Source organism: Ranitomeya imitator, chromosome 4, assembly GCF_032444005.1.
Source record: "Ranitomeya imitator isolate aRanImi1 chromosome 4, aRanImi1.pri, whole genome shotgun sequence".
Lineage (NCBI taxonomy): Eukaryota > Metazoa > Chordata > Amphibia > Anura > Dendrobatidae > Ranitomeya > Ranitomeya imitator.
This window is the reverse complement of record NC_091285.1, coordinates 659,223,219-659,242,440: the sequence shown is the minus strand read 5'-3', so window position 1 is coordinate 659,242,440 and position 19,222 is coordinate 659,223,219. Positions and strand designations below refer to the sequence as shown.

Here is a 19,222-nt window from a genome sequence, read left to right as displayed (position 1 = left end):
TGTTGGTCAATCCTATGATGAACAGTAGGAAGATTATTCTGGGTTTTTTTCTTATTACAAGACAAAAACTTTTTTTTGCAAAGAGAATAATAACCAAAATTGATGAAAAATGCAAAGATGACTTGAAGTTTTTACCTTTTCACCATTACTTCCACGTGGACCAGCTGGGCCTGCATTTCCTAAGTCTCCCTGTGATAGAAAATAAAATAGTGATTAACTGACCATTCAGGCCCTCATACATATTAGTCTAATGTCTGGCGAACTGACCAATATCGATGGCTTCAGCGAACAATCTACTGTGAATGGGAGATCTGGTCAACTGATGGTTGGAGGAGATGTCAATCGGGCATGTCCAGTTTCTGACTGCCGATTGCATTGTTCTCCAGAAGATATACCATTGTCTGTCATGTCAGATGACAGCTTTCTCATAGAATGAGATCTCGTCTGTAAGCTCCTCTGTATTGGAGAGTCAGGTGAGATCTCAGTCTGCGATATGATCGTCTGAACATCGTTTGACCAGTAGCTATCTATTGTGTATAGTAACCTTTATAATTCCGACTGCCTCAAAAGCATATTGGCTTTGTCATGATCATCTAATCCAATTTATTTTATATGAGCTTTGAAACCTAACTTATAAACCAAACCAAGCGTCATATTTACTTACACGGTGACCTTTCTCTCCCGGTAGTCCAGGCAAACCATCGAATCCACGGTCTCCCTACAGAAAACACAACATTGCTAAGTAAAGGTTGACTTGTATAAAGGAGTATTATATCTTATTCTAAGTCTTGCCCACATTAATCCAATCTTAATAATTGTCAACAAAAACGATTTGCGTGTAGCATAAAAAACTCAGAATAAAAATTTGGGCTAATGGAAATATGTTCCAGTAGAGATAAATACTGCATAGGAACCCTGGTGAATTCACAGGGAATGATGTGGGCTAGTAGATGTGTTAGCCATGCTAGCAAAATGTTAACAAGTAGTAGGAACGATTCTCTTCTTGGCCTTTCTCAGCTTATTCCAGGTGGACAAATGGACAATCATGCACCAAAATTAGCCAAAGAAGCAGCCTCCAAAAAAAATGGAGTGGGGTCGATAGGAGATATTACGGAAACTGAAATGTTCTGGGTACACAAGTCACAACTACTCTTAGGTTTCACAGTAATTGTAACATTTTATATTTTTTTCCTTTTAATTGTTTGATTGAAGGACACATTAAGGATTTTTTTCCCCTAGAGACGCTTGTTCACTTATCAAAAGGATGACTGCCACCCAACATTCAATTTGGTGAGGACCACTATCCAAGTCAGGATTTATCGAAGAGGTGATGGAACATGTGGGTTGTTGCATTTATTTCTTTGCAAATAGCTGCTTCACAGAGGAAAAGAACAGGGTATCTGATGCTAACTTTTGGAGCAAACCTAAGAGTCAATATGGCACAATGACTTAGAATAAAAAGCCAAAACCAAATCTTCTCCAAAAAATAGAAGACAGAGAAGGCCTTCATTAGCATACAACTGTTTTAGGGTTTTTGTCCTACATCAGTGCAACCTAGGAGACTGGTTGAGAAGCCTTCAACAAGGGGTCTAAAAAGTAAAGGTTATTTGGAGAGCTGAGATTTGTTAAGTATCTTTGAAATTATGAGAATTTTTACCTACCTTTGTTCCAGTTTCCCCCGGCACACCGCGGCCACCATCTGCTCCACCACGTCCCTTTGAGAAGGACAAGGAATTTTTAAGTTAAAATGGTTAAATGTGTAGATAATGAACAGAAAGTGTGAAGAGAAAGGAGAATATGGAAGTACAACGGTGACAATATTTGCAAAATGTACATTTATGATTAAAACTTACTCTTTTGCCAATCTTTCCAGGAGGCCCTATGATGCCTTGAAAGCCACGTGGACCCTACAAAAGGAAGAAATAGAAAAGTATCAAGATGTAAATACACATACATAGAGACAAAAATATGTCTAGTCCTGGTCAAAACATCTTAGAATAATAGGTATGGCGGTCTCTCAACTCTTGACATATGCTGTAGAAGAAAAGGCCAGAAATATTGGATACCAGCACGTCTGATGGTTTGTTCCTCAGGAAAATGAGGGGTTCTCACAGTGAATTATTAACCATTACTTTTGTTTTGGTGACCTTATGCTTGTACTTGAGCTACTGTATATGTTTGAAGTTTTTGGAGCCTGTCCTATTCTGATTCAAAAGTACTCAGCAATGGAAATCTTACCGGAGGTCCTGAATCTCCGAAATCACCCTTAAGACCTGGAGGTCCAGCAGGACCCTAAAAAAACACACACACAAAAATAGTTGACATTTTTTTTTTCCACATATTAAAGGGACTCTGTCACCTGAATTTGGCGGGACTGGTTTTGGGTCATATGGGCGGAGTTTTCAGGTGTTTGATTCACCCTTTCCTTACCCGCTGGCTGCATGCTGGCTGCAATATTGGATTGAAGTTCATTCTCTGTCCTCCATAGTACACGCCTGCGCAAAGCAATCTTGCCTTGTGCAGGCATGTACGATGGAGGACAGAGAATGAACTTCAATCCAATATTGCAGCCAGCATGCAGCCAGCGGGTAAGGAAAGGGTGAATCAAACACCTGAAAACTCCGCCCATATGACCCAAAACCAGTCCCGCCAAATTCAGGTGACAGGTTCCCTTTAAAATAAAGTTGAGATTGAAAAAAAAATTGGGTCAAGAACTTCCTCGAAAAGTTTTGCCTATCAGACTTACAAGAGGACCAGATCTTCCGGTCATACCCGTTGGTCCAGGCGGACCTTTCATGGCCAACTAAAAATGGAAATAATTTATAGATATTAATGGAGATTTCTTTGTAGACATATGACGCCACTCCATATACCATATATGAAATACCTCACCTTAGCCTGCTGTAACATTAACTGTGCCTGAGCTTCTTGAAAAGACACCGTCTGTCCTCTGGAGTCACCACCATACTGGAACTATAAATTAAAGGCATACATAGAGAAGAAATGGGTGAGTTAAAAAAATTACAACTTTGCTTGATTTGAGTTTTGCCAATTCGCTACTTACCTGCATTTAAAATTTACCAGAGAATTTAAGGGCCTTTCTGCTTTAGACAGAGGCTTTTTAATTAGAATTGTCCCTGGAGAATAATTTGATCATAAAGTGTCCCAGAATTGAGACTCTCAGTGATGAGCATTAACCTGGAGGGGAGCTGTTGTGAATTCTGTGGCTGAATTCACTCCTGTGGTCACAAGTGGTACTGCAGCTTCTGAGCTTCCTCCCTCAGGTGTTCTGGTGAGCTCGTTAACTGCTTCATTACTTAACTCCGCCTGATGCTGCTATCCTTGCTCCTTGTCAATGTTTCAGTGTTGGATCTGAGCTTCTCCTGATTGTTCCTGTGACCTGCTGCTCTGTATAGCTAAGTGCTTTTTGCTTTTTTTTGTTGCTTTTTTTCTGTCCAGCTTGTCTTTTGTTTTGCTGGAAGCTCTGAGACGCAAGGGGTGTACCGCCGTGCCGTTAGTTCGGCACGGTGGTTTTTTTTTGCCCCCTTTGCGTGGTTTTGCTTTAGGGTTTTTTGTAGACTGCAAAGTTCGCTTTACTGTCCTCGCTCTGTCCTAGAATATCGGGCCCCACTTTGCTGAATCTATTTCATCCCTACGTTTTGTCTTTTCATCTTACTCACAGTCATTATATGTGGGGGGCTGCCTTTTCCTTTGGGGAATTTCTCTGGGGCAAGTCAGGCCTATTTTTCTATCTTCAGGCTAGCTAGTTTCTTAGGCTGTGCCGAGTTGCCTAGGTAGTTGTTAGGCGCAATCCACAGCCGCTTTTAGTTGTGTTTAGGATAGGATCAGGTGTGCAGTCTACAGAGTTTCCACGTCTCAGAGCTCGTTCTTGTATTTTTGGGTATTTGTCAGATCACTGTGTGCGCTCTGATTGCTAAGCACACTGTGTTTCTGGATTGCCTTCATAACACCTGTCATTAGCATACATAACAGTACAAGGAGCCTAACTAATGATTCTCAATAGAGGGAAAGAAAAAGTTCTGACATCATTTTTTTTTTTTTCTGCTCTGTGTTCACTTTTTTTTTTTTTCCCCTAGACATTTGGGTGATTCTGGACACAGGTGTGGACATGGATATTCAGGGTCTGTGCTCTTCAATGGATAATCTCGTTATAAATGTACAAAAAATTCAAGATGCTATTGATCAGAAATCTATGTTAGAACCAAGAATTCCTATTCCTGATTTGTTTTTTGGAGATAGAACTAAGTTTCTAAGTTTCAAAAATAATTGTAAGCTATTTCTGGCCTTGAAACCTCATTCTTCTGGTAATCCTATTCAACAGGTTTTGATTATTATTTCTTTTTTGCGCGGCGACCCTCAAGACTGGGCATTTTCTCTTGCGCCAGGAGACCCTGCATTGAGTAGTGTCGATGCGTTTTTCCTGGCGCTCGGATTGCTGTACGATGAGCCTAATTCAGTGGATCAGGCTGAGAAAAATTTGCTGGCTTTGTGCCAGGGTCAGGATGATATAGAAGTATATTGTCAGAAATTTAGGAAATGGTCAGTACTCACTCAGTGGAATGAATCTGCGCTGGCAGCTTTGTTCAGAAAGGGTCTCTCTGAGGCTCTTAAGGATGTCATGGTGGGATTTCCTATGCCTGCTGGTTTGAATGAGTCTTTGTCTTTGGCCATTCAGATCGGTCGACGCTTGCGCGAGCGTAAATCTGTGCACCATTTGGCGGTACTGCCTGAGGTTAAACCTGAGCCTATGCAGTGCGATAGGACTATGACTAGAGTTGAACGGCAGGAATACAGACGTCTGAATGGTCTGTGTTTCTACTGTGGTGATTCCACTCATGCTATTTCTGATTGTCCTAAGCGCACTAGGCGGTCCGCTAGGTCTGCCGTCATTGGTACTGTACAGTCCAAATTCCTTCTGTCCATTACCTTGATATGCTCTTTGTCGTCGTTTTCTGTCATGGCGTTTGTGGATTCGGGCGCTGCCCTGAATCTGATGGATTTGGATTATGCTAAACGTTGTGAGTTTTTCTTGGAGCCTTTGCGGTGTCCTATTCCATTGAGAGGAATTGATGCTACACCTTTGGCCAAGAATAAACCTCAATACTGGGCCCAGCTGACCATGTGCATGGCTCCTGCACATCAGGAAGTTATTCGCTTTCTGGTGTTGCATAATCTGCATGATGTGGTCGTGTTGGGGTTGCCATGGCTACAAACCCATAATCCAGTATTGGATTGGAATTCCATGTCGGTATCCAGCTGGGGTTGTCAGGGGGTACATGGTGATGTTCCATTTTTGTCGATTTCGTCATCCACCCCTTCTGAGGTCCCAGAGTTCTTGTCTGATTATCAGGATGTATTTGAAGAGCCCAAGTCCGATGCTCTACCTCCGCATAGGGATTGTGATTGTGCTATCAATTTGATTCCTGGTAGTAAATTCCCTAAAGGTCGATTATTTAATTTATCCGTGCCCGAACACGCCGCTATGCGCAGTTATGTGAAGGAATCCCTGGAGAAGGGACATATTCGCCCATCGTCATCACCACTGGGAGCAGGGTTCTTCTTTGTAGCCAAGAAGGATGGTTCGCTGAGACCGTGTATTGATTACCGCCTTCTTAATAAGATCACTGTTAAATTTCAGTATCCCTTGCCATTGTTATCTGACTTGTTTGCTCGGATTAAGGGGGCTAGTTGGTTCACTAAGATAGATCTTCGTGGTGCGTATAATCTGGTGAGAATCAGGCAAGGAGATGAATGGAAAACTGCATTCAATACGCCCGAGGGTCATTTTGAGTATCTAGTGATGCCGTTCGGACTTGCCAATGCTCCATCTGTGTTTCAGTCTTTTATGCATGACATCTTCCGTGAGTATCTGGATAAATTCCTGATTGTTTACTTGGATGACATTTTGATCTTCTCAGATGATTGGGAGTCTCATGTGAAGCAGGTCAGAATGGTTTTTCAGGTCCTGCGTGCTAACTCTTTGTTTGTGAAGGGATCAAAGTGTCTCTTCGGTGTGCAGAAAGTTTCATTTTTGGGGTTCATCTTTACCCCTTCTACTATCGAGATGGATCCAGTTAAGGTCCAAGCCATCCAGGATTGGATTCAGCCGACATCTCTGAAAAGTCTGCAAAAGTTCCTGGGCTTTGCTAATTTTTATCGTCGCTTCATCTGTAATTTTTCTAGCATTGCCAAACCATTGACCGATTTGACCAAGAAGGGTGCTGATTTGGTTAATTGGTCTTCTGCTGCTGTGGAAGCTTTTCAGGAGTTGAAACGTCGTTTTTGTTCTGCCCCTGTGTTGTGTCAGCCAGATGTTTCTCTTCCGTTCCAGGTCGAGGTTGATGCTTCTGAGATTGGAGCAGGGGCGGTTTTGTCACAGAGAGGTTCTGATTGCTCAGTGATGAAACCATGTGCTTTCTTTTCCAGGAAGTTTTCGCCCGCTGAGCGTAATTATGATGTGGGCAATCGAGAGTTTCTGGCCATGAAGTGGGCATTTGAGGAGTGGCGTCATTGGCTTGAAGGAGCTAAGCATCGCGTGGTGGTATTGACTGATCATAAGAACTTGACTTATCTCGAGTCTGCCATGCGCTTGAATCCTAGACAGGCCCGTTGGTCGTTATTTTTTGCCCGCTTCGACTTTGTGATTTCGTACCTTCCGGGCTCTAAAAATGTGAAGGCGGATGCTCTGTCTAGGAGTTTTGTGCCCGACTCTCCGGGTTTATCTGAGCCAGCGGGTATCCTCAAGGAAGGAGTCATTGTGTCTGCCATCTCCCCTGATTTGCGGCGGGTGCTGCAAAAATTTCAGGCGAATAAACCTGATCGTTGTCCAGCAGAGAAACTGTTCGTCCCTGATAGGTGGACTAATAAACTTATCTCTGAACTTCATTGTTCGGTGTTGGCTGGTCATCCTGGAATCTTTGGTACCAGAGAGTTAGTGGCTAGATCCTTCTGGTGGCCATATCTGTCACGGGATGTACGTACTTTTGTGCAGTCCTGTGGGATTTGTGCTAGGGCTAAGCCCTGCTGTTCTCGTGCCAGTGGGTTGCTTTTGCCCTTGCCGGTCCCAAAGAGGCCTTGGACACATATTTCGATGGATTTCATTTCTGACCTTCCCATTTCTCAAAAGATGTCAGTCATTTGGGTGGTCTGTGATCGCTTTTCTAAAATGGTCCATCTGGTGCCCTTGGCTAAATTGCCTTCCTCCTCTGATTTGGTACCTTTGTTCTTTCAGCATGTGGTTCGGTTGCATGGCATTCCTGAGAATATTGTTTCTGACAGAGGTTCCCAGTTTGTTTCAAGGTTTTGGCGAGCCTTTTGTGGTAGGATGGGCATTGACCTATCCTTTTCCTCGGCTTTCCATCCTCAGACTAATGGCCAGACCGAACGAACCAATCAGACCTTGGAAACATATCTGAGATGTTTTGTTTCTGCAGACCAGGATGATTGGGTGTCCTTTTTGCCGTTGGCTGAGTTCGCCCTTAATAATCGGGCCAGCTCGGCTACCTTGGTTTCTCCATTTTTTTGCAATTCTGGGTTCCATCCTCGTTTCTCTTCAGGACAGGTTGAGTCTTCGGACTGTCCTGGTGTGGATTCTGTGGTGGATAGGTTGCAGCAGATCTGGACTCAGGTAGTGGACAATTTGATCTTGTCCCAGGAGAAAGCTCAACTTTTCGCTAATCGCAGACGCCGTGTGGGTCCCCGACTTCGTGTTGGGGATCTGGTTTGGTTATCTTCTCGTCATATTCCTATGAAGGTTTCCTCTCCTAAATTTAAACCTCGTTTTATTGGTCCGTATAGGATTTCTGAGGTTCTCAATCCTGTGTCTTTTCGTTTGACCCTCCCAGACTCCTTTTCCATACATAATGTATTCCATAGGTCGTTGTTGCGGAGATACGTGGCACCTATGGTTCCATCTGTTGAGCCTCCTGCCCCGGTTTTGGTGGAGGGGGAATTGGAGTATATTGTGGAGAAGATTTTGGATTCTCGTGTTTCTAGACGGAAACTCCAGTATCTGGTTAAATGGAAGGGTTATGCTCAGGAAGATAATTCCTGGGTTTTTGCCTCTGATGTTCATGCTTCCGATCTTGTTCGTGCCTTTCATGCGACTCATCCTGGTCGGCCTGGGGGCTCTGGTGAGGGTTCGGTGACCTCTCCTCAAGGGGGGGGTACTGTTGTGAATTCTGTGGCTGAATTCACTCCTGTGGTCACAAGTGGTACTGCAGCTTCTGAGCTTCCTCCCTCAGGTGTTCTGGTGAGCTCGTTAACTGCTTCATTACTTAACTCCGCCTGATGCTGCTATCCTTGCTCCTTGTCAATGTTTCAGTGTTGGATCTGAGCTTCTCCTGATTGTTCCTGTGACCTGCTGCTCTGTATAGCTAAGTGCTTTTTGCTTTTTTTTGTTGCTTTTTTTCTGTCCAGCTTGTCTTTTGTTTTGCTGGAAGCTCTGAGACGCAAGGGGTGTACCGCCGTGCCGTTAGTTCGGCACGGTGGTTTTTTTTTGCCCCCTTTGCGTGGTTTTGCTTTAGGGTTTTTTGTAGACTGCAAAGTTCGCTTTACTGTCCTCGCTCTGTCCTAGAATATCGGGCCCCACTTTGCTGAATCTATTTCATCCCTACGTTTTGTCTTTTCATCTTACTCACAGTCATTATATGTGGGGGGCTGCCTTTTCCTTTGGGGAATTTCTCTGGGGCAAGTCAGGCCTATTTTTCTATCTTCAGGCTAGCTAGTTTCTTAGGCTGTGCCGAGTTGCCTAGGTAGTTGTTAGGCGCAATCCACAGCCGCTTTTAGTTGTGTTTAGGATAGGATCAGGTGTGCAGTCTACAGAGTTTCCACATCTCAGAGCTCGTTCTTGTATTTTTGGGTATTTGTCAGATCACTGTGTGCGCTCTGATTGCTAAGCACACTGTGTTTCTGGATTGCCTTCATAACACCTGTCATTAGCATACATTACAGGGAGCCTGCCATTTACTGCTCAGTTCCCCTGTAGCACTCCAAGAGGAGAATTGAAGTACTGCAAATTCTTACATAATTCTAAACCTCCAGAATGAGAGTCACATTTTGTAGTCCCTCTCCAATCCATCTGATAGATGTGGGTACTGCATACACTAACTCCTTTTTCAACTCGGTATTCTTTAAAAGGGTATTTCAAATAGTCTTTCTAAATCTAGGAAACCCCTTTAATTTTTTTTTATTTGCTTTTGGGAAATTTTATAACAAATGTGAGAAATTTTATATCAAATGTAAGAAATTTTAATTATCAGAACACACTACTCTTATCATATCTCCTAATCATTACAGCTCATAGAGTTACAGACCAATGCATTTATCCTGAAATTATTGCCCTTGCCCTTAAATTCCTTAAATTACTGTAAGCCCTGATCTGGAGATCACCAACGGGAAAACCTCATTTACCAGCGTGAAATATTGTAGGAACAGGTAACATGATATGAGGATGGAAACTGGTGAAAAATGTATTTTTTGACCAAGATAAAAGCTAAAATGACCTGCATAGTGTTAGAAAAACATGGCTGTTTCTGCCAACAATTGTGCCAAACCCAAAGAACCTTTTTAAAATCCAATTTCTGTTGCACATAATGCATCATTTGTCACTGCTATCATTTGTCATCAGTGGTCTTCAGAGCTTAAAAGGGTTGTACCAAGATATGAAGTTACAGATAAGGGGTTAACTTATCAATTCCTTGGAGTCTGACGTCGGGACTCCTACCAATCCCAAGAATGGTGATCCAAAGAATGGAGAATAGGTTGAGCATGAGCACCACTGCTGCATTCCTTCTAAATGGGACTGCTGAACTCAAGCCATGGACAGCACTTTGCCTTCTCCGGCGACGCCATTGAGAATGAATGGAGGTCAGGTTTGCATTCTCAACCTATACGCCATTGAAATGGGCATTTTTGGGATCAGTGGGGGTCTCAGTGGTTGAATGTTCAGGGATCGAGAACTTCTATGGCACTTTATAACGGGTCTACTAGGCGCAATGTTCCAACCAACCAGGGCTTAGAAGCCAGCCCTGTCTACCTTCTCTCGGTTCTTTGAAGAAAAGGGGATCCTGCCCTGGTTGGTCCCCTCTTCTTTGCTCTTAGTAGTAGGCAACTTTTTCAAGATACCCCTCTCAAAAGAAGTTGGATTGTTAACAAATGTGGATATGGAGAATTGGGCAATGAAGGTGGAAGGTGAAATAAACACCAATGCTTTTCTATTGCAGGGCAAAACTCAGTGCCATAATTAGATGCCAAATGAAAAAGATGGCAGCCATCTTGGTCCAGCTTTTATCAGGCCCTGACTGGCATCTCTTTCAATGTACTATTTGGCATTTATAGGGTAGTTGGAAGATGCAATGAAAAAATGTGTCCCAATTTCCTATATGTTTCCCATGAAGAGCATTTCAGTTGCAACAAGATCCTGAGAACATATCTATCCCATATGTCCCCATGGATGATATGATTGATATGGTGATAATAGCAGTTCTGTATGATGATTCACAAGGTCAGGAACAGATGAGTCACTATTTTTCAAAATAGAAAAAAAAAATCTTTCAAATGCCTGATTAAAAAGTTGTCCAATTATCCAAAATCTCTTGGGAAACATGTCTACTCACAGGAAGCATCACTGTGTTACCAGGAGGACCCGGAATACCATCAGCTCCATTGAGACCAGGTCTTCCCGGAGGACCCTGTGAATGAAGAAGGAGGGATGTCAGTCACAGAGACGGTATTGAGGAGGATATGTTTCTTGCACGGACTTGTTGACAGTGGTGCGCCCCAGAGGGCAAATAAATAGGCTAAGGATAAAAGAGCTTTTCATAGCTCACATTACATGACATCACCAGGCAGATTCCTATCTCTCAGCTGAAAGTTCTATATCTGAGCTCTTACCTTTGCTAGGTCGGTAGTATAACAATTAACATACATCTTAAACAATTATTTTGGTTGCTTCAAATATGGCCAATATATTGGAAATACGAACATTAAGCCTCACCGTTCTCCTGCATAAGTAGAATGGAGGCCCATTTACACTCATGGAGAGTTATCGGAGGCTCTAGACAATCCTTTTTGTTAGATGGTGTGATGAGCTGACCTTGATCTATGACTATGGGACCAATGCACATAAAGCGGAATCTGCGGCTCTAAGGGATGCAGACTTTTTAAAGCACGGAGCACCGGTTACGTCAATCTTATTGTTGGGTTCTATTAAAGATTTGCTTGCTGTGTTTTATTAAAGATTTGCTTGCTCATCAGTTGAGCCTCAGGAAGTGAGGTGAAGTGACCTTGAGAGGAGAGGATCTAAGGCTGAGGTTCTGGTGCCCATGTATGCATGGCCTATGGAGTTTGAATATCGGTTGCCAGCTGGGCTGGATCCACGTGCTACCATTGAGGGATCTGTTTTCTAGATCTGAGAAACTTACTTGAGGACTGTTGCTGCTGGATAGATGAGTTTTGGTAGTGTTATCTGTCATCTGGAGGAGCCTGACTATAGACTATACTGGCAGGAGATACGAAATCTGTTGGCCAACCAAAAGTTGGGAGATAGTGATTATCACCTGGTATGGTGGCAGTGGGACTACCGGCCCTGGGGAGTCGATCTTGCAGACTGAGGACACTGTATTTTGGCCATCTACCAGAGTTATTGTAAAACCATGGACATAAGGAATGGAAAATAGTTGTATCATTAACCTGCTTAGGTGATTATTAAAACCCACAACCTCACATCTTCACAGATAGGATAGGCAGAATCAGCTGCTATGTGACGAGAAATCTAAGAGCAAGTGTTCAATTACAATGCAATTCCACCACAGCCGAAATTGAGCATTACACACTGAAATCAAAGACAGATGCTCTTTGTGGGCACTTGCTTCTTTGGTCTTCTCCTGGCTACTCTTGGATTGTGACGCTGTGCTGTGAACTTCTTGTTCTTAAAATGCCAGTGGCTTTCTTTATTCAGAGTCCAGGATACTTGAGTTGTAAAAAAAATCCATCCCTCTTCAATCACTCTGGGCTTAAGCAATTACATCAATTTGGTTCAAGTGCTCTGCTAAGGTGTTACATGCATGTTACCTTTGATACTGACTTGGCTTATTTGTTTGACTAGATCTCATCTGTGGCCTATCCTGACCTTTGCCTCGCTATCACTCACTGAACGCTACCTACCAGAACACTTACAGCGTTGGACTAGGTTTTCTGCCTGCTGACTTGGTACTATGAGGGTGAAGGACTAACAATGTCTTAGAATCTGCACCCTGGTTTAGCAAGATTATCCAGCTTACTACTATTTTTCCACTATCGCAAGAGCATACAGTCATCAGGCCTTTGTCTTACTCAACTTTATATTACAGCCTAAAGACTTTAAAAGCTATACATGGGCTGATGTATGATGTTAGCGAGACATCTGAGACATCTGGCCTAAGAAAGGAAGACTATTGATTCCTTCACCTTTGAGAAAAAGGAATAATTGACCTACAGTGAAAAACGTCTATATAAGTCAACTTATTCCAGCTTCAAATTCTTAAACCCTGGCACTATCCATTTTAATCATGGAAACCAGGCATTATTTTTTTTACTGGCCTACATAATAATAATCGAATCTGATCTTAATTGCTTAGGAGTTCAAGTCTCTAGTCAACCAATACTGCAAAATGTGGCAGACCTTTACCAGCTTCATTAGTGTGACGACGGTGGGTGTGGACCCACTGCACCACTGGCCGGGCTTACCCTGGAGGGGTGTGACTAGTGGAGTGGCTACCAAGCTTTCACTAGAGCCTCTTTTGGTGAGGAAAGGCTTGGGCCATTAGGGTAGCCATCAGGTGCCACTCCAGGGCAGTCCACAGACCTGCAGCAACTGACTTTCCAGTTAAGACAGGAATACGAGGTACAGAGGGCAGAGGGCAGAGACAGAAACATTGTCAGACAGTCTGAGGTCGGGGCAGGCAACTCAGGTTCAAAATACGTAGGCAGGATCAGAAGAGGAGAGATCAGACAAAATGAGAAGACAAGCTGGGTCGGTAACAGGAGAGACAAACAACTATAACCTGATTGGAACTACATGTGATCTGCAAACTGGAACCAAAGCTCAGGCAAAGAGTGGAGGCAGGAGCTGCTTGATAAATGCACTGCTGGCAGGGGATAGGCCAGGGAAATTAAACTCTGCAGGACACAGCAGTCTCCCTATACCTAGGTGGAGACAGCAGGAAGATGCAACAGTGTTGGGAGTGCTGCAAGAGGGAACAAAGCGAGATGGCCTGACAAGAGGAGAAGCAGAGCGGTGAATGGCGCTGAGAAGGCGTGTGCGAATTACCGGCATCGTAACAGTTAGGGTCCAATATGACTGATCTGCTTATTTTTCTATATGGATGAGTCCAAGAAATCCCAAGAAATTAGAACCTTTTAGCAATACCATTAGAGGTCCAAAAAGGGTTGTAAGACATTGCTTTACTGCTGTGGTTAAACAAGTTCACATTTTTTATTGGATCTTTTAGGGCCTTCCATAGAGGAAACAAATTCAACAATTTCAACCAACATAATGATAAAATCTTCATGAACAAACTGGATAATTAAAAAACCGGAACAAAAAAACATTTCATGTGGAACAGTACTTTCTAGAAAGCTTCTTTCTTTTTCAGCAAAAACATTGAACCAAGATCCATGGCCGGCTAGACGTTTACTGTTATCTTCTGTGAGAAGCTCAACTCTTTGTCCTAAACTCTTTGTCCTTATGGCTTATTGCCACTAGGGCAATAAGACATAAGATCAGAAGTTTAATCTGTAGTAATTGGCCAACCTAAGGGCTCATGTAGATGTCAGTGCAAATCAGCTGGAGTACAGACCGCTAGTGCACAGAATGGCCATGAGTCTCCCGACCCGAGCGTGATGTCTACAAGTATTTCTATGAGGCTGTCACACTCGGGTCAGGAGACCCGCAGCCACTCCGTGCATTGTGATCATACCAGTAATATTGATCGTCCTTTCTAAGATTTTGCCATGAATCATTGCTTATAGTGCACTCACAATGAGGAAGCCTCCATAAATATTCTCTCCATATATAGGCCAAAACTATGTAAACTTGACAAACATCATTTTAGAAGAGCTTGATACACTTGTACTAATTGCAAATGAAACTGATTGCTTACCCTCTCACCAGGATCTCCAATTGGTCCTGGAGGACCTAATGGCCCAGCTGGCCCTGGTTCTCCCTAGATATGAACATAATAGATACATTTGCACTTAGAGGAACTGGCTGTATCACTGAATTTTGCAGATCCAACTTCCAGTTGTACATACCGAGTGTCCAGGAAATCCGATAGGACCTTCGATCACTGTACCCTGCAACAGACATCCAATGTAATATGACATAAATACTTATATAATACCATATAACATAGGGTCTCATACATCTACTCACTGGTTCTATAATGGCTGGTTCTCCCTTCTGTCCTGTCAGACTCTGCTCTTCCTAGAATGCAAAAAAAAATATTTAAAATAGAAATACTCTATCTGTTGCATACAGGTTATTTTTTGGCTTCCTACAACCTTGCTCATGACCAGACTGGGTCATGTCGACCATGTAAATTAGAAGATTAAAATAGATTAAGTCGTACCTCAGCTTCTTGGGTATCCACCTGTCCACGCTCTACTGGTCCATATCTCTCCTCTCTATTGTCATAGTCCTCATCTTCATACTGTTTGATCTCATAGTCGTCGTCATCGTCTTCTTTTCTTTCTTCTTCCCCAGTAACATATTCCTAAGTAAGGGTGACCACAGAAGAACCCTTACAATATATACATGCTTTAGCTGTGTCTTGAGATATATCTAAGAGGCTTGGCACTTGGTACCCTATCTTAGAAGATGCGGACATAGATGACTAGGAAAGACAGGGCCACACTGGAGGCGCGTTACATGGTCGTAGGTAAGGACACCTTTAGATTCTTTGCAAATATTAGAAACTTGACGAAAAATCCAAAAAACTTAAGTCAACCAACCCACAGATTGTATGCACATTCTCGGGTATGACGGAAGGGTAGTTACCTCATAGTCAGTAGCGTTGATGCTCACAGTCACTGTGGACACTGTGATGTCTTCTTCAGGAGCAGCAGTGTAGTAATAATCTGGGAACTCGTACTCCGATAGAATGGGGTCTTCTGTTGGACGTACCCTTCTTGTCTCTGTCTTTTGTGATTTAATATACATAAGTTAGTTTTCTTAAATGTATGTAGTGAAAGCTGGGCAATTTCAGAAAGGATCTATGAGGGCGTTTCCAAACAATGTCCTATATAAACTATATCTCATGGACAGCAACATCTGGACACTATTTAGCTTGGCTGGTTAATGTGAATATTCACTAACCGTATCGTGTCTTAGACTTTTGGATGCAACTTTACTATCTTATTAACTTACAAGAAGGGTGCCTCAACCTCATTGATGAAGTGCATACTCCACAGTCTGGTCCGCAATGGGCACAGATAATGTTGAGTACAGGAAAGGTGCCTCAACCTCATTGATGAAGTACATACTCCACAGTCTGGTCCGCAATGGGCACAGATAATGTTGAGTACAAATTCCTCAATTTTACCTATGAAATAGTTAAGGAAAGGCTTAACTTTGTGGATTAGTGGTCTATAGAGTTTTTGGAATTGCTTATTATCACAAAAATATTTCCTACTTGAGTTATATTCTCATCCAGTGAACCTGTCTCCTACTTTGCACTGATGAGGATCAAGAACCCACAAAACAGCTGTACACAAAGGGAGATTCTGGATTAGCTTTTATCCTAAGGGTTTAATAAAGGGTCGATATAGACTTAAAGGATTGTTACTTCCAAAAGTTGGCACAAGAGACCCTCTTCTCTATGTGTACAAAGAGGTTATTTGCATATTATATTTCGCAGGAAGGACAATATGTCTTATTTGGCGGTATTGTTAAAGAGAAACTTTACTTTTTGGACTCTACCATTAATGCTCCTAGGGATGGACACTTGTGTAACATGGCAGACAATGAAACATGCCATGATAATTTTTCTCATGAAAGTTACAAAAACTTATTTGAGAAAATCTCAGTTATCCTAGGGTAGAGTCAGAGGTACCATATGGACCTTCAACAAGCTTAAGCCACCATGATATAGATCAGTAAGGTCTTATGCATGAGGTCTTATACTACTCTTATCCACCATTATTGCAGTATTATTTTCCTCTAGGCAACTGTTCGTTGGATACAAAAGGGCATATTATAAGAACCTGCTAAAGATCCATCATGGTTGTCAGATCTCACCACTTGGGGACATCAAACTGGACTGTTGCATGGGCTAGAAATTGGTGTAAAACTAAAATAATACGTGGAACACAATGTTCCATGATTGCTGAAATACTACGGTACTTGCCCAAGATTCAAAGCCAAGAAGAAAGGTTATAATCCATATGACTGGTGGACTACAGGAGAGAGATCATCATCTTCTCTTCCATCAGCCTCTTCTCGCTTTGTTTTTCTGTTTATTTTTACTATGGTTACTTTTTATTATTGCATTCCTAATTTGTAATTACAACAGACTTTATAGCAGTGGAACAATTTGCACCAGATGGTTGTTGCCAAGGTGCCTACAGATCCCTTATGGAGATGCCCATGGTTCTTTCCTTTGCTGAAATGACCCAGCCTTTTAAACGAAGCACAGACACATCAATGGATGTCATGACTGATGGGATGAGATGAGATGGAGTTTGGCGAATGACACGGGAATTCTCATGCTTCTTTAGGAAGAGTTAGTGCCAGGATGAGAGGGTGGAAAACAGATGTTAAGCGATGTGAAAAAGCGACATTATAAATCTAATTTGGCATAATAATAAATGACTCTTCGGTTCCTTTTGGTTGGATCACCCTTCAAAAGTGACCTACTTTTAGTGACATTATGCACATTCTCTAATTTTCATTCCTATTCCAGATCTGGAGTACCAAACTGCTTGTGGACAACAGTGTATAACCCTATTAATTATATTTCCATTTTAAGTCTTTTTGGTACTGTTTTAGAGAGCTCAGTTGTACCTCCAAAGGGTCTCAGGTAGCATTGATTCTGGGGCTATTTGGTTGCATAAGAATAACACTTCCAAATTGACATATTTCAAGTGACTTTACCAAGATTCTCTACTTTTTTAATGAGCACAGGACTAAGCAATACAAAACCCAACCTACGACCAAGGGTGGAGCTGCTTATGAATAATAGAACTTCTAAATATGGACAACCAAAATGAACTAGGATGCAAAACAAAAGCCCACACTGTCAATACTGTCCCAGTGGGCTTGGTGGTAAAAAAAAAAAACCTAAAACATTGCGGGGTTGATCATAGGGATGGAAAACTGCAGTTCCCAACCCCTAAGTTACTCTTTCAGTCTATGATTAACTCACAATTCCTTATTCACCAGTTCTGAAGCAAGGTATTGCTAATTATACTCAATGGCTCATATGGGAACCTTTTCTGGCATCTCTCTACTATGCAATTTGGCCATTTTATAAGGGATTTAGGTTCCTCTTTAAAGATCGAACCCACCAATATTGGCAAGCTTGGCTAATGTATATTGGGGCCTCCCAACTCTTCCCTAAGAGATGACGTTGGGGAAGAGAAGAATTTGGCGAGTATGCTTTTCCATGGCCGTTCCTTTTGTTCTACTGAAGATAAGCCTTTGTCAGATGACTCTGGCAACAGCTGTTTCATAAAAAAACATAGGAGTGCCCCAACTGGACTCAGGATAGAGAGCTGTTGGATACGATTGACCAAACAATCGATTGGTCAAAGGTGATCTATCGTGTATGGGGGCTTAGGAAAGCACTGTTTCTTATTTGTGTAGACTTGTTTTTGATGAGGACTTATAGATACTGGGGGCACATCTTCTGGGATTAATATTTAGAACTGCATTTTGCTAAGATAAAGCACATCTGTAGAACGTTGTAATTTCTACCCATATGATTGGGTTTGGTACAGATCAAAAAGTTGAATCTGGAAGAAACAACACCACATGACTATTGGAATAGGAATTTCTCAATAAGCGGCAAATCCAATTTGCCCCAATATTTTTTATATATCACAGCTGCCAAGAACCAGGCAGTACAGCAGAACACCTTCTGTATTATTCAAAACACTTGAAACATTCAGAGCAGATGATGATGATGATGTTAGTGTTGAATATCTAGATGAGATGACAGTTGGACAATATTTCAGCAGCATTATAATGTTAATGATTAAAATAAGCCATGATCGTGGTGCTAGGTCATATATCGTGCTGACCTTAGACAATGACAAAGCAGGTTGGCACTAGAATTGCACTTTTGGGCAGGGTGGTTACCATAAGAAGAGTGACCGCCTGAGTAGCAGCTGAGGTAGTAGTGATCTCTTCTGTCGGACTTATGACAGTGCTGAGCAACTGTGTTGTGTGCTCTGCTACAGACTTTCTCTTCTTCTTTTTGCCCTTTCTATCCTTCTTTCTACCTTTTCCGCCCTTTTTCTTTCGAGGGGCAGATTCCGTAGCATTCTGTGGAGCCAAGACAGGCATCAGAAAAAAAATGTGTGTTGGGGGTAATTTGGGTAATTGAGAAGATTATGCTATAGGTCCTGGATACTCATAAAATGTATTGCTATATGAGATTTAGAGTATAGGTGATGTGTCCTCACCTCATCAACCAAGATAATTATGAAGGCTTATGTGAATACACAGAGGATAAATAAAAGTAGTGGTAGGAACACAGGGGCGCTGAAGCACCATCGAGCAACCATAGCACCAAGGAAGCCTAAGGATGGTCAGGACGGTCCTAAGCAATGGTTACTACCAAGTCTTTCACAATGTTCAATAGGCAGTGGGTCCTCACCTCATCAACCAAGATAAATACAAAGGCTTACATGAATACACAAAGAGAATAAATAAAGGTAGTGGAAGGAACAGTAGGGATTTTACGCACTGATGAGTACCTCCAGTGAAGCTTAAGGATGGTCAAGATGGTCCCAGGCAAGGATTACTACAAGGTCTTTTCGATTAGCACCAAAAGCTAATCAATAAAATTATAAAATAATAATAAAAAAATAATAAAATGAGTTATGGAGATACTATACAATCTAGCCATACATTGTGTACATTTCCGAGATCCCCAGAACATGGTGAACACCCACCTGGGTCTCGACCCATTCTAGCACCCAGGGGTATGGAGTAAAAAAG

At 42.2% G+C, this 19,222-nt stretch overlaps 1 protein-coding gene across 2 annotated transcripts in view; it reads right to left on the bottom strand.

Annotated features, from left to right (window-relative positions):
- Nucleotides 1–19,222, bottom strand: part of COL5A3 (collagen type V alpha 3 chain) — a 305,521-nt gene that overhangs the window by 85,117 nt on the left and 201,182 nt on the right. The window contains exons 6-19 of one of the 2 annotated variants that reach the window (XM_069767069.1): nucleotides 18,359–18,544; nucleotides 15,059–15,199; nucleotides 14,631–14,774; nucleotides 14,435–14,485; nucleotides 14,314–14,355; nucleotides 14,163–14,225; nucleotides 10,638–10,712; nucleotides 2,893–2,973; nucleotides 2,747–2,803; nucleotides 2,239–2,292; nucleotides 1,854–1,907; nucleotides 1,662–1,715; nucleotides 665–718; nucleotides 136–189 (exon numbers count right to left, since the gene is read on the bottom strand). In XM_069767069.1, the coding sequence (XP_069623170.1) occupies nucleotides 136–189; nucleotides 665–718; nucleotides 1,662–1,715; nucleotides 1,854–1,907; nucleotides 2,239–2,292; nucleotides 2,747–2,803; nucleotides 2,893–2,973; nucleotides 10,638–10,712; nucleotides 14,163–14,225; nucleotides 14,314–14,355; nucleotides 14,435–14,485; nucleotides 14,631–14,774; nucleotides 15,059–15,199; nucleotides 18,359–18,544 (1,110 nt within the window). The remainder of the gene's footprint in view (nucleotides 1–135; nucleotides 190–664; nucleotides 719–1,661; nucleotides 1,716–1,853; nucleotides 1,908–2,238; nucleotides 2,293–2,746; nucleotides 2,804–2,892; nucleotides 2,974–10,637; nucleotides 10,713–14,162; nucleotides 14,226–14,313; nucleotides 14,356–14,434; nucleotides 14,486–14,630; nucleotides 14,775–15,058; nucleotides 15,200–18,358; nucleotides 18,545–19,222) is intronic. The other variant, XM_069767070.1, reaches the window with a different exon arrangement.